General features: G+C 43.3%; 3 protein-coding genes across 3 annotated transcripts; 2 read left to right on the forward strand and 1 right to left on the reverse strand.

Annotated features, from left to right (window-relative positions):
• Positions 1-304: 304 nt before the first annotated feature.
• LOC105458350 (translin) lies at positions 305-2502 on the forward strand. The gene is made up of 5 exons (XM_011703590.1): positions 305-519; positions 969-1071; positions 1156-1371; positions 1506-1585; positions 1659-2502. Exons 1-5 carry the CDS (start codon positions 436-438, stop codon positions 1911-1913), a joined length of 738 nt encoding a protein of 245 aa, XP_011701892.1. The 5' UTR covers positions 305-435; the 3' UTR covers positions 1914-2502.
• LOC105458349 (glyoxylate/hydroxypyruvate reductase HPR3-like) lies at positions 2432-4191 on the reverse strand. The gene is made up of 4 exons (XM_011703589.1): positions 4037-4191; positions 3244-3618; positions 2785-3149; positions 2432-2699 (listed from the first exon to the last, which is right to left on the reverse strand). Exons 1-4 carry the CDS (start codon positions 4131-4133, stop codon positions 2568-2570), a joined length of 969 nt encoding a protein of 322 aa, XP_011701891.1. The 5' UTR covers positions 4134-4191; the 3' UTR covers positions 2432-2567.
• A 1044-nt stretch (positions 4192-5235) lies between these two features.
• Positions 5236-11791, forward strand: LOC105458351 (enhancer of polycomb homolog 1-like). The gene is made up of 10 exons (XM_011703591.1): positions 5236-5670; positions 6606-6744; positions 6830-7071; positions 7282-7538; positions 7621-7753; positions 7882-8184; positions 8562-8713; positions 8791-8928; positions 9320-10477; positions 10687-11791. Exons 1-10 carry the CDS (start codon positions 5518-5520, stop codon positions 10802-10804), a joined length of 2793 nt encoding a protein of 930 aa, XP_011701893.1. The 5' UTR covers positions 5236-5517; the 3' UTR covers positions 10805-11791.
• Positions 11792-12084: the final 293 nt, after the last annotated feature.

Consider the following 12084-nt stretch of genomic DNA (forward strand, 5'->3'; position numbering starts at 1 on the left):
ATCAAGTTGGCGTACGGGAACATGTGTATTTAATTGTTCATAAATCACAAATGGGAGAATAAACTTTCTGAAATTACCTCCGTCTATTTGCAAGTCTTCCGTATCTTCTTACAATCGCGCAATTTTTTTTTTTTGTCGAGGAGTAAAAGATTGGAGCACTGAACGCGACCAACTCAACTGAACAGCTGGCGCTATCTGACTGTAACTCGATACACTCGAAACACATTATCGCGTTCGAAAACTGCACGTTACCGCCATCTGTTCGATCCAGCGAACCACCGGGCGACGTAGTACCCACGGCGAGCGCACAGATGTCACGCCGACGTTTGGCGATGGCGACGTCGCCTCTGACCAGTATACGAGAAGATTGATCGTCGAGTGATTTATACACAACTTCAATATTGTGCGAGAGTGCATTTATACATCGGGAAAATAATGGAAGACACCATGTCCTCGGCGATAACGGAGATGTTCAACTCCTTTCAGGACTGTCTGAACAACGAGCAGGAAGTGCGCGAGGTGTGTATCGACGGTATTCCTCGAGAACGGGCTATTTCTCTCTTGTTAGGTTATATTGTTGCGCCAGATTGTCTCTCGTCGCGGCAAATTCACGTTTCGTCTTGTTTTAATTCTGACGAGAGAAAGTTCGCGAAGACGTCGCGTGAATTTAATAAGCTCGTCTATTTCCCAATTCCACGTTCCCAACATCTGGCCAGACTTGCTTGTATAGAATTACTAACCTCTTAAAGTGCTTAAACATAAATTTATGTTATGGAACTTTTTTTTATCGACTCTGGTACCGCTTGAAACATCGTGTCTTAGAATAAACGGACCCTCGAAAATGCGAGAATTTTTATTGACGAAAAGACGCGATATTGCCTATCCTCAGCTTTGATTTATTCAAAAATAAATCGAATTTGATTGTAACATGTCTTCGACGTTTCATAAAATTTGTCTTGTATTTACAGCAAATCCGTGTCATCGTGAAAAACATCGAGAAAAATTCCAGGGATATACTGATGACACTGCAAAATATTCACACGGTGCATCACACGATGGAGGAGAATATAAGTATGTTTTTGGGACTAATTTTTTTTATTGTTACATAATATGTATTATATATGTAATAATTTACTTGCTATTGGTAAATTACAGTTGTGTCGAAATATTGTTCAAAGGCGAGAGAGATATTTGGCGACATAAGGATACAGTATGCGAATCTGGCTGAAGTGGTACCAAGCAATCAGTATTATCGCTACCATGATCAATGGCGTTTCATCACCCAGAGGCTGTGCTTTCTAGTTGCTCTAGTAATTTATTTCGAAATCAAGGTCTTGGTCGACAAGAAGACTGTTGCAGAAATATTAGGAGGTATACGAATTACTATATTTAATGCTTAAACAATTGCGGGAGTAATAATATTTAAATAATATTCGTTTTCACATATTATATTGAACTTTAATAAATAATTTAAGAATAATTTTTTTTTTTCATTATACTTATAGTAAAAAATAACAGAGAGGACGGCTTCCATCTGGATCTGGAGGATTTCTTACTGGGTCTGCTTCAGTTATCCGCCGAACTGGTATGTATTCTTCATGATAATTTCTCCGTGATTCCCTCACGCGATAGTTTCGTAACGACGTATTTCTTTTTAGAGCCGTTTCGCTGTAAATAGTGTCACGAACGGTCATTACAATTGGCCGATGGAAATCGCGACATTCGTTAATGAACTGAACGCAGGGTTTCGGCTATTGAACTTAAAGAACGATATATTGAGGAAACGGTTTGACGCTCTCAAGTATGATGTAAAAAAGATCGAAGAGGTAGTGTATGACTTGTGCATCCGCGGTTTGATACCATCCCCCCGGCCTATTGAAGAAACGCCTACCGAAGAGACGCCTACCGAATAGATTTCTACATCCACAATAATTCACATTAATATACCTCCATGTGTACGTCGTGCAAAAGAGAGAGAGAGAGAAAAGAGATATATGGTGTTCATATATAATATAATATAAAAACATATATTCTTTATTTAGATTTTTTATACTTTAGATTATTAGCAATCGATAAATTGCCAATATAATCAGATTACTTCAGATAATAAGTTCTTTTTTTTATTTAAGTAAAACAGTTACTTAAAGTTTATTATTTCGATACCTAGAACAATTTGTATAATTTATTTGACATATATTCAATCGAAAATAAATTATATAATTTATTTTGCGACTTTTGTTTTATGTTATGACAGATGTCTATATTTAGTACATGATTTTAAAGATACGTAATTTAAAGAATTATTTTAAAAATGAATAAAAAATAGCCATACATTTTATCTTTTTATAAAATTATAATATAAGTGCAAGAGATTAAGTTGTGTGTGAAATTTAAAAATTCTTGTAACAGGAACAATTATCATACGGCTCAAGATGTTCAAAATATGTTTATTTCGATATGTACGTATATTTTAATTAACATAATAAATATTGATTGTGTGTATCGCTTGTCATCCCGATATAACACCGTATAGTCCCTTTACATGGATTAAAATTTTTAACTTTAAATTAATAGCCCTTATTAAAATCAAATTCACTTATCAGTTTTTCTCCGTTTACGTATCTAGCGTAATTTTCGGCGAATAGCTTCGCGACGTTCTGCGCCGTTGTCACAGCCGAGTTGTGTGGTGAGATTGTTACCTAGACAGATGCGTAGTGTCATCAGTTATAAATGAAAGCTTTCTTTTTTATTTGATAATTATTTTATAATTATGTGCAGTTTTACTTGTGGAAGGCTCCACAGTTTGCTCTCCTTTGGCAGCGGCTCTTTTTCAAACACATCCAAAATAGCGGCCGAAATCCACTTCTGCTCGAGAGCGTTTATCAGGTCCGTTTCTCGGATAACGGAACCGCGCCCTACGTTAATGAAAACTGCGTTCCTGCCTTTGCAATGTTCCAAGACGTTGCCGTTCAGAAGTCCGACCGTTTCCTGAGTCGAGGGCAATACATTAATGACATAGTCGCAATTTTCCAGGATGTCCGGCAAGCCGTCTACGGTTCTGTGCTCGTCGAGGAACGGTAATTTCTCTTTCGAAAAGGTACGTGTCATTCCCCAGGTAGTCGCGCCAAATAACTTCAGCTTTTCCGCGACTATGAAAATATTTAAAAGGTGTAAAACTTATTGATACTTTGCTCGCACACGTTGGATGTAAGATTTAGGTTTCTCGTTATTCGCACAACTTACCCGTCTTTCCTATCGTTCCTACCCCTAATATACCTATAGTTAAGTCACGTATGAGCCTATGGTTAATCAACCTGCCGTCTTGCTTCCATTCGGCGAGCCGTTGATTCTCGTACTGCTGTCTCTGATCACGCTCGTAATTGACAATTTTCGCTATCACGTATTCGGACATGGCCAGGCCAAATGAATCGTCGGAGAAACGAGTCAGTATGTAATCTCTTCGCGTGTTTTGCACATGTGGAATGAATTTGTCTAAGCCGGCCCATGTCACCTGTATCCACTTGACCGACGTCAATTTGTTCGCATAAGGTGCCAATAAATCACAGTCGGCCACTAATATTTCTGCCGCGTTAAGCCTGGATGCGGTATCTGCTTGTCCTGTATATTTAAAGAAATACACATGTTTAGATAATAATTCGAAAATTGGCCTTTCCGATGCGAGTAGCGTGTCATACATCGTAATTTTTTGGGCGCTGACGCAAGGTTGGTATATTTAAGAATTACGAGAATTTAAAGATCCGCTTAGCAAAAATCCTCTCCCTATAGCTCAGCGTCAGTTCGGATCGCGCGCTGAAACGCAACAGGGTCGAACTTTCCCGCTGCGGCGCGCGCGTCCCCTCGCGGGCGTGGCGGGAGGGCCGCGCGCCAGTGGCAGTGGGAATTCGACACGTGCTCGTACGCGAGGGGGTCGCTTATCGGCGGCACACGCTCGCGACGAGATTTCGCGAGAACGGGGATCGCGTCCCGGGGACGCGGTCGCGTCGCGTCGCACGCGTCCGGACCACCGTTACGTTACCTGGCGTCACGTCCGAGATGCGCAGATTCGGCAGCCGCGAGCGCAGATGGTAAGATAACCTAGGAATCGCGGTCAGAACGGCGACGGTCTGCGTCATGTTGCACGCCCATGCAAGTGTCGTCGTGACTCGCGAACTCCGCGTCGCGGCGATTTCCGCGACGGGCTGGCGCTACGTGAGTCAAGCGCGCGACGTGACCGCGCCGTTTAATCTTCCGCGTCTCCTGCCCCTTTTTCATTCGGCACGGGCGGCGGACACGTGCTGCGCATTTGGCGCCGTTCGACGGTGAACGCGTTACGCGTCGACAGCTTCGAGCGCCTTCGTCGGGGGGTAAACGCGACAGATTCGTTCGCTTCAGTGAGAAATATCGTGCCAAGTATATTCCGCTGCTTCTCGCGGGTCTCTCGTACTTCTCTCCCCGAAGACGTCCAAGACGCGTGCCATTTTATTTTAAACGCGGAGCAACACATCGCAGGTCGTGGCCGAAATGAATGAATCTGATCGCAACGCGAAGCGCGTTCCCATTTCGGATTTGGCGCGGTTCGACGGCGGCGGCCAGTCCGCGGCCAACTTCAAGCGCTTGCCGCGCCAGCGGCGACGCATGCGCGGGTACCGCGGGTTCTGCCTGAACGCGTGTGCCTCTCGTTTCTGCTCTTTCTTTGTAATAATAAAAAATTCTCGCTCTTTGTTGTGACGCAATAATTGAACATAATGTAACGGGAAATGCCATGGAGAAACGTAATGGATAAAGCAATGTACATTTTTTTGGATAAAAAAATCAATATTTGTAAACTCTTGTTTCAGGCCTAGGTGCTCGACACACACATATGCGAATCTGCTCCAGAAATGTCTAGATAAACATGAAGAGATAAGAGAGGACGGATTGAATTGAATGCGACAACGTCGACGCGTCGCGAGCGTGCCTTCTGTCGATCCGGCGGACGGCGATTTTTTCGAGAGCGTCTCGTTCCCGCGGTGCGATTCGTTCTCGGGACGACGCTTGAGTGAGTTCCGCGTGGCGGAACGGAGGCGAACACGGTGTGTACTCGACATACGGCGGGAGTGTCGGCGGCCAATAGGCGTGCGCGGGCCGCGTCACAACGGCGGCGACGGGCGACGCGGCGATTCCCGCGCTGCGCACGTCGGCCCGCGGAACTGCACGGCGGCGGCCGAACGTGTTAAATGGCTGTGCGTCGGCCATGATGGCTTTGAGCAGGGACCGTGTCACGCAAACATGTTTTCAAAGTGATATATCTCGTTTGGTGACTGAGTGACCGTGTTCCAGCGCGATGGCCGGGGAACGATGAGGCCCTGAGCGCTCTCTGTGCCGGGTAATTCGGCCCCAGGGCCCCCAGCCAGGCCTCAGTAGCCAGGCCCACGGCGTTCCGCGAAACCCGAGGCCCCCCCAGCCGACCCGACTGGCCTCTTACGGTGCGGCCAGCCATCCTTGGTTGTCAACACGCGCGAGCCAGCCGCCCTCAGGATGAGCAAGCTGTCGTTCAGGGCGCGCGCCCTGGACGCCTCCAAGCCCATGCCGATCTACATGGCCGAGGAGCTGCCGGATCTGCCAGATTATTCGGCCATTAACCGCGCGGTGCCCCAAATGCCCAGCGGCATGGAAAAGGAGGAGGAATGCGTAAGTCGGAACGTCCAGCATCTCGTTCCAGCATGTTTTCCCCGTCCGCCATCTTACCCACGGCGTAGAATTTCGTAAACAACCGGCAGATGGCGGCCCGCCCGTCGTCGGGCACCCTGGAAAATTGTTAATTTTCCACGTTTAACGCAATTACCAGCATGCCCGCGATCCTCGATCATTTTCCCCGTACCCTCCTGTCCCCGACTTGACACCTCGCGACAGATGTCAACGTCTGATTCGCCGTCAACGCGAGCCCCCGTGTCACCCTACGTTGCACCTGGCACCCTGGCGTCCAAACGTCAAGCGTTTCTCCTCCTGACGCTTGGACAATGCCCTCGCGATGCCTCCTAGGTGTGGGAGTCTCTGACTTGGGGGCGACGATATGCCAGAATCTCTTTCTACCGAGAAACTATAAAATGGATGCCCTATTACTCCAATTTGTTGTACATGCATCATGGTAGACGCTGTTTACAAGTTGAAAACACATTCGCAGTCGTGTAGCGTCAAATCAATAAGTAGATTTATAATTTCTAACTTCTTTGTCACATCTTAACATATCTTGATATGACAATTCATTGATTGATGATATAAGTTCGTTTCGCTTTTTTCTGTAATGTATATGATAAACATGTTATATTAGAGACGAGATTACATAAAAATGATTGATTGACATAGTATTCGAATATGCTTACTCTACTTAATACATACATAATTTGATAATGTTTGTATAATTATGACACTCGGATGAGATATATCGAATTAATTATTTGGAATGAATCCTGTAACGAGATTTTTTTTAACAAATTTAAGCTCATTTAAATGTATTAAATACACTTTTGTAATTATATTATTTTTAAAGTTATATGTGTAACAATGATAGTTGCATGATGGATGGGACTGTATTATGGTTTTAATGAATTCTATTTGTTTTTCAGGAACATCATCTTCAAAGAGCGATATGCACAGGTCTAATCATTCCTACTCCTGAAGTGACCGATCTGGCAGATGTGGAAATTTATAACAAGATATACCCTTCTGATTATAAGCTGCCTCGCCAATTAATACATATGCAACGTAAGTGGATTAAAATGCCATTTTTATTATATATTTTTTTAGTGCTTTTTGATAAATAATTAATGAATTTGCCCTTTATTTGCAGCCTTTGCTATGGAACAAGACATACCTGACTACGATATGGATTCGGAGGACGAAAAGTGGGTTGCGCTGCAAAGCCGTAAGATGGAATTGACTCCTCTGCAATTTGAGGAAATGATGGATCGTCTGGAGAAGAGTTCAGGACAAACTGTAGTTACCCTCAACGAGGCCAAGGCACTTTTGAAAGAGGACGACGATTTAATTATCGCGGTGTTCGATTATTGGCTCAACAAACGTCTTAAAACTGTGAGCATCGCATTTTTATAATTTGCTTTTTGAGGTTATGTTACCAGTCTATATGCGTCTTAAATTATTTATTACTAATATAGAAATGCGTATAAATTTTATCTTACGAGAATTCTCTCCCTATTTTTCTCTATACAACCAATGAAATCTCTAGCGTTTCTGAATCAATTTCTTGAATGCAATATTAATAATACCGTATATTTTTCGCAGCAACATCCCTTGCTATTATCGGTCAAAACGGAGAATCGATTCGGCTCGGCTGCCAAAAATCCGTATCTCGCGTTCAGGCGACGCACGGAGAAAATGCAAACGCGTAAAAATCGCAAGAACGACGAAACCAGCTACGAGAAAATGCTGAAGCTTCGTAGGGACCTCAGTAGAGCGGTCACGCTTCTGGAGATGGTGAAACGCCGAGAGAAGACGAAACGGGAGCATCTGCATCTCACAATCGAGATTTATGAGAAACGGTTTGTATGAAATGACGATAACCGTTGTTTGCATATATTACATGAGTGTTTATTAATGGGAATTTTACATCTGATTTCACAGGTATCAAGCGCAAGACTTCAGTGGACAAATATTGCAAGAGGTGTCTGCGTTAAAGGCACCGAGGCCGGCGTTTGCTCCGCTCTTCACCAACCAGTTTGGCGTTCATCAAAATTGGACAAACAAAGTTTGTAAAGTACGTGTCAAAATTCGTTCACTTTTGATACTTTTGTCTTTATTTATCTTTAAACGTTCCGAAGGAACGATATCCGTCTTCAGATCTGCTGTGCAATAATAGTTAACATCGTTTCTCTTTTAATTTAGGACGAAGTTGTGCCCAGGAAAGAAAAGAGACAGTACAAGAAACGGAAACATAAAACGAATAGCAGGGGAGGAAATTTGGACGAAACTGGCATTCGTAGCGGAACGGGTAGTAGCGGCGGCCGAGGAAATCGCCCAGGAGTTCTCGGAAGCGGGCTGGACCCGCTCATCAGTTCAGATGAAGATAGCCCGCTTCCATCTCATTCGCACTCCCAACCCTCGTTACCCTCCGATCGCGATGACGAAGACACTGCAGACGAGGGTCAATTCGCCTTTCGTCGCAATAGGAATAGCTCTTATTTACCGGTAAGTCACTCTACACTTTTTTTTCTCAGGATAATTGTTAATTCTATCAATAGAATTCTATCAAGCTTGTTGTTATATTAATTGTTCTTGAATTGTGTAAATGTAAGAAATATTGGCAAAATTTTAAGTTAAATACTGTAATGTATTGTAATAATTTTTATTTATTGGATGTATATTAATTCAATTATCATTACTCGTTGATTGTTGCCGGATTGAAATTGATTGATCGATATGATACTGTACACTTTTAAGTTTAGAATTCTTTCGGTAAAGAATCCGTTACTGCAATTGGACAGATCATTAAAAATTAGGGATACGAATCTGACAGTTATTTTTTAGGATTTTAAATTATTCTAATATAACTTTTTTCTTTACAGCCTGCATCAGGTGGTTTTGGAAATTGGCCTTGGTGTGATAAAAACGAAGGCGGTATTGCTGATAAAAAGTACAGGTTTGCGCTGACTAGCATTAGCAAACCGGTGCCAAGGTGTATTGGTTTCGCACGACGGAGAATTGGTCGTGGTGGCAGGTACGATGTCTGCGACGTGATAAATGTTACGAGATGGAATGACATTTATTTGACTGTCCTTATTTTATTGAATACAGAGTGATACTAGACCGCTGCACAGCCGATATGGATGATATGTGGTCTACTTTAGATTTCACGATACACGACTCCAATCGCGAGACAGCGGATTCGAACGCGACTGCCACGACAGCAACGACTACTGTCAAAAAAGAATGGTATGTCTTTACGATATAAATTATTTTCTAAGATCATTCGGCCAACCGATCATGAGTGACAAAAGTCTTACCACGTGTGCAGAGAAAGACACCATCAAATTTTCTTTTTTGCTGAGGATAGGTCAAATCAGAGCCGTCCAATTTATGTAACTGTGAAGATACGAGTCAAAACGATTGAATTTCACATGCCCCAAGTATCGCGTTGATTTTCAGCCCCTTTTTTTCTTATTTATTTATTTTTAAATTTGAGAGTTTATTTTATTTGTTTAAACTATTTTATTATTCAGTAATATATTAGCATAAAATTATTATTATTTACTCGTTCAGTAATGAAAACAGAATAACTTGTATACAGTTGTATCACATATTTATGTTACATTTTGTCTGGCAGGTTACATTTTCGACCAAAGACTCCGCCTGTGTCGGTGCATAGTCCAAGCGAGGAAAGTACTGACGACACGGACTCGGACGTTGAGTCAACAGTGTCTCGATCCAAGCTTCCATACCCGTTCCCACTCGAGGCGACGTCCATATGCATCGAGGTGGAGCCGGAACGCGCGGGTGACGAATCGCCATTTACGTCGGAGTTCAATATCGCCGATTACTTCGCGATGGACGCCGTGTCGGACTTGGAACTCGCAACGGCGGGCGTCAGTGGTGCGAGTGGTGCGTGTGTCAGTGGTCTCTCAGACAGCGGCGTGAACGAATCACGGACAGACGGCGAGCTGGGCAGTTCACATTTCGTGGTGACGCCGCTCCTGAACAATCTGTTCGCGCCGCCCACCACGACACAGCAGACCCGGCTTACCCATTGCGGTGGTGGTTCTAGTGTTGTACATACTTCTACGAGTTCTTCGTCGATTCCCACGTTGTCCTCCGTCGTCGCGTGTACGACCAATCAGCCCGTCATGGCATCGAGTACAGTGTCCACGCAGTGCACTGTCGGTGTCAGTGCCGCGGTCGACACGCAGTCGAATCATCAGCCCAAGCAGCAACACAGACAATTGCCGAACAACAGTGCCGCTGCCTCCATTCTCTCGAAATCCTTGACTAGTCTGACAAATAATAGGAATGGTGGTAGCTGCGGTGGTGGTAGTGGTAGTGGCGGTGGTAGTGCAAATGTTAGAGTGTTTAGTGCGAGTACCACATGCAGCGGCAGCGGTGGCAGCGGTAGCAGCAGCGGCGGCGGTGGTGGTAGTAGCAGTAGTAGCAGCAGCAGCAGTAGTAGTAGTAGCAGCAGCGGTAACGGCAGTAACGTCACAAACTTTGGCAATAGCCACCAGAACGGTCCGGTGCCGCATATAAACAACTCTAACAATCTGACGAACAGCAGCCACGTCGTGAACAACCAGCAGTCCACGTTAGTTCTACCACAGAAGCATCCGCCGTCCAATCTGTTACCCGGCCTGATAACGCAAAGTAAATTGGCGAGCCTCGCGAGGCAGCAGCAACAGCAGCAGCAGCAGCAGCAACAACAGCAGCAGCAACAGACGCAAAATCAGGCGCCACAAGTCCCAACGTCCGGGGAAATTACGCTTAATAGTAATAGGTAATCCATTAATCGTTTATAATTCTGTAATTAGAAATTTTGCAGAGGCTTGACAAATCGTTTCTTCATGAACGCTTGAGATACTGGCAGGAACTAGCGAGAGCATCGTGACAAAGCATATTCGATAAATTGGAACGCGATGGCATGAATACGCAAAGCTCTGCAACTTCAACACCATTCTAATTTATTCGTTTTTTTTTTTATTGTAGTGAAAGTTTGGATATGGAAGTGGATGGAGTGGACAGTTCGCCGTGCGACAGCAAGACGCAGCAGCAGCAGCTTGTACGGGCGAACAAAACAAATTCACTGGCGATGGAAGTGACATGATGCCTGCTATCGGCACCCCTGTTGCCGCCAATACGTCACTGGGGGCTTCGCTAATTCTCTTACCTTGCCTACGATGTCTGCTTCGGGCGGGAGATCGGACGCGTGATGATATACTGCGCTACTGTTGAGGTGAAAGAGCGATACGGCTAGGTACAATTGCTCCTCCGATCAGTTGTTTTGTCATGGCGACGCTAATCAGCGAATAGCGTGGATTCTAATGCAAGTACCAAGTTTCATTTTCTTCTCTCCGTTGGGGGACATCGTGCTCCGTAATTTCTTTTAAAATTGTCTTTTTCCTTGCTCATTGAACGACCAATAGCCATTCACCGCTAAATACGATCGACAGCCATGTGAAAAATATTGCCATTGTTTCTGTAGATACAAGATTCCGAAACTGCTGATCTATCTGATTGTTCGAAATTAGCACTAGCGTTTTTAATAATATAGTGCTCGTTTTCTTCTTCGTCTTTTATAAGAATAGGAAGTGGTATGTAACGTAGAGGACAAATTGGGTCCTGGCTCGCGAATAGCTTAACTTTAGAAAAAATAAAATAAAATAAAAGATTACGTGTATAATTAAGTTACTCGTCAAAATATAGCGTGCAATACTTCCCCATTGTTTTTAGCGACAACAATATACAACAATCTCGTTCGTTCAATGCAAGGAAAATCGTAATCGAAAATCCGAGATACAAACTATAATTACATTTATCTTGATATCAAAATTCCTTATTCATCAGGTATTCAGCTCAATATCGTTCAATTACACAATAATTGGGCGCACAATAATGCAACAAGCTTTCTCAGACACAGCATTAATTATTGAATTATGGAAAAAAGAAATTTTTCTTAATTTTATGTATGTCACAACATATGCCATTCAAACTAGACACTCGGAAACGTAGAAGCTTTGCATGGACATCGTGGTCCGACTATTAGAAAATTGTCTCAGTTATCTTAAAATCAGATTATCATTGTTTTGTAAAAAGAAAAAAAGATTTTTTTTTAATTTCCCGTATCACTTACAACAGTGCATGGAAAATAGATGCAAAGCATTATATTTAGCAATGGCGGGGATTGTATAGTAATATCTGCTTGTAAGTACAATAGAGTATGCTCGAATTACATCTCGTCGCTTTCCAGATAAGTAACGCTACAGGAAAGGAAAGTAGATTAATTAATTTCTTACGAAAAGTGTACGATTTTTCTCAATACTGTATATAGATTCGGTTCGCGAGTATTGTACGACTTTATATAGTAATGCTCCTTATATATATACA

This window comes from Wasmannia auropunctata, unplaced genomic scaffold (assembly GCF_000956235.1).
Source record: "Wasmannia auropunctata unplaced genomic scaffold, wasmannia.A_1.0 LD334538.1, whole genome shotgun sequence".
Taxonomy (NCBI): Eukaryota; Metazoa; Arthropoda; class Insecta; order Hymenoptera; family Formicidae; genus Wasmannia; species Wasmannia auropunctata.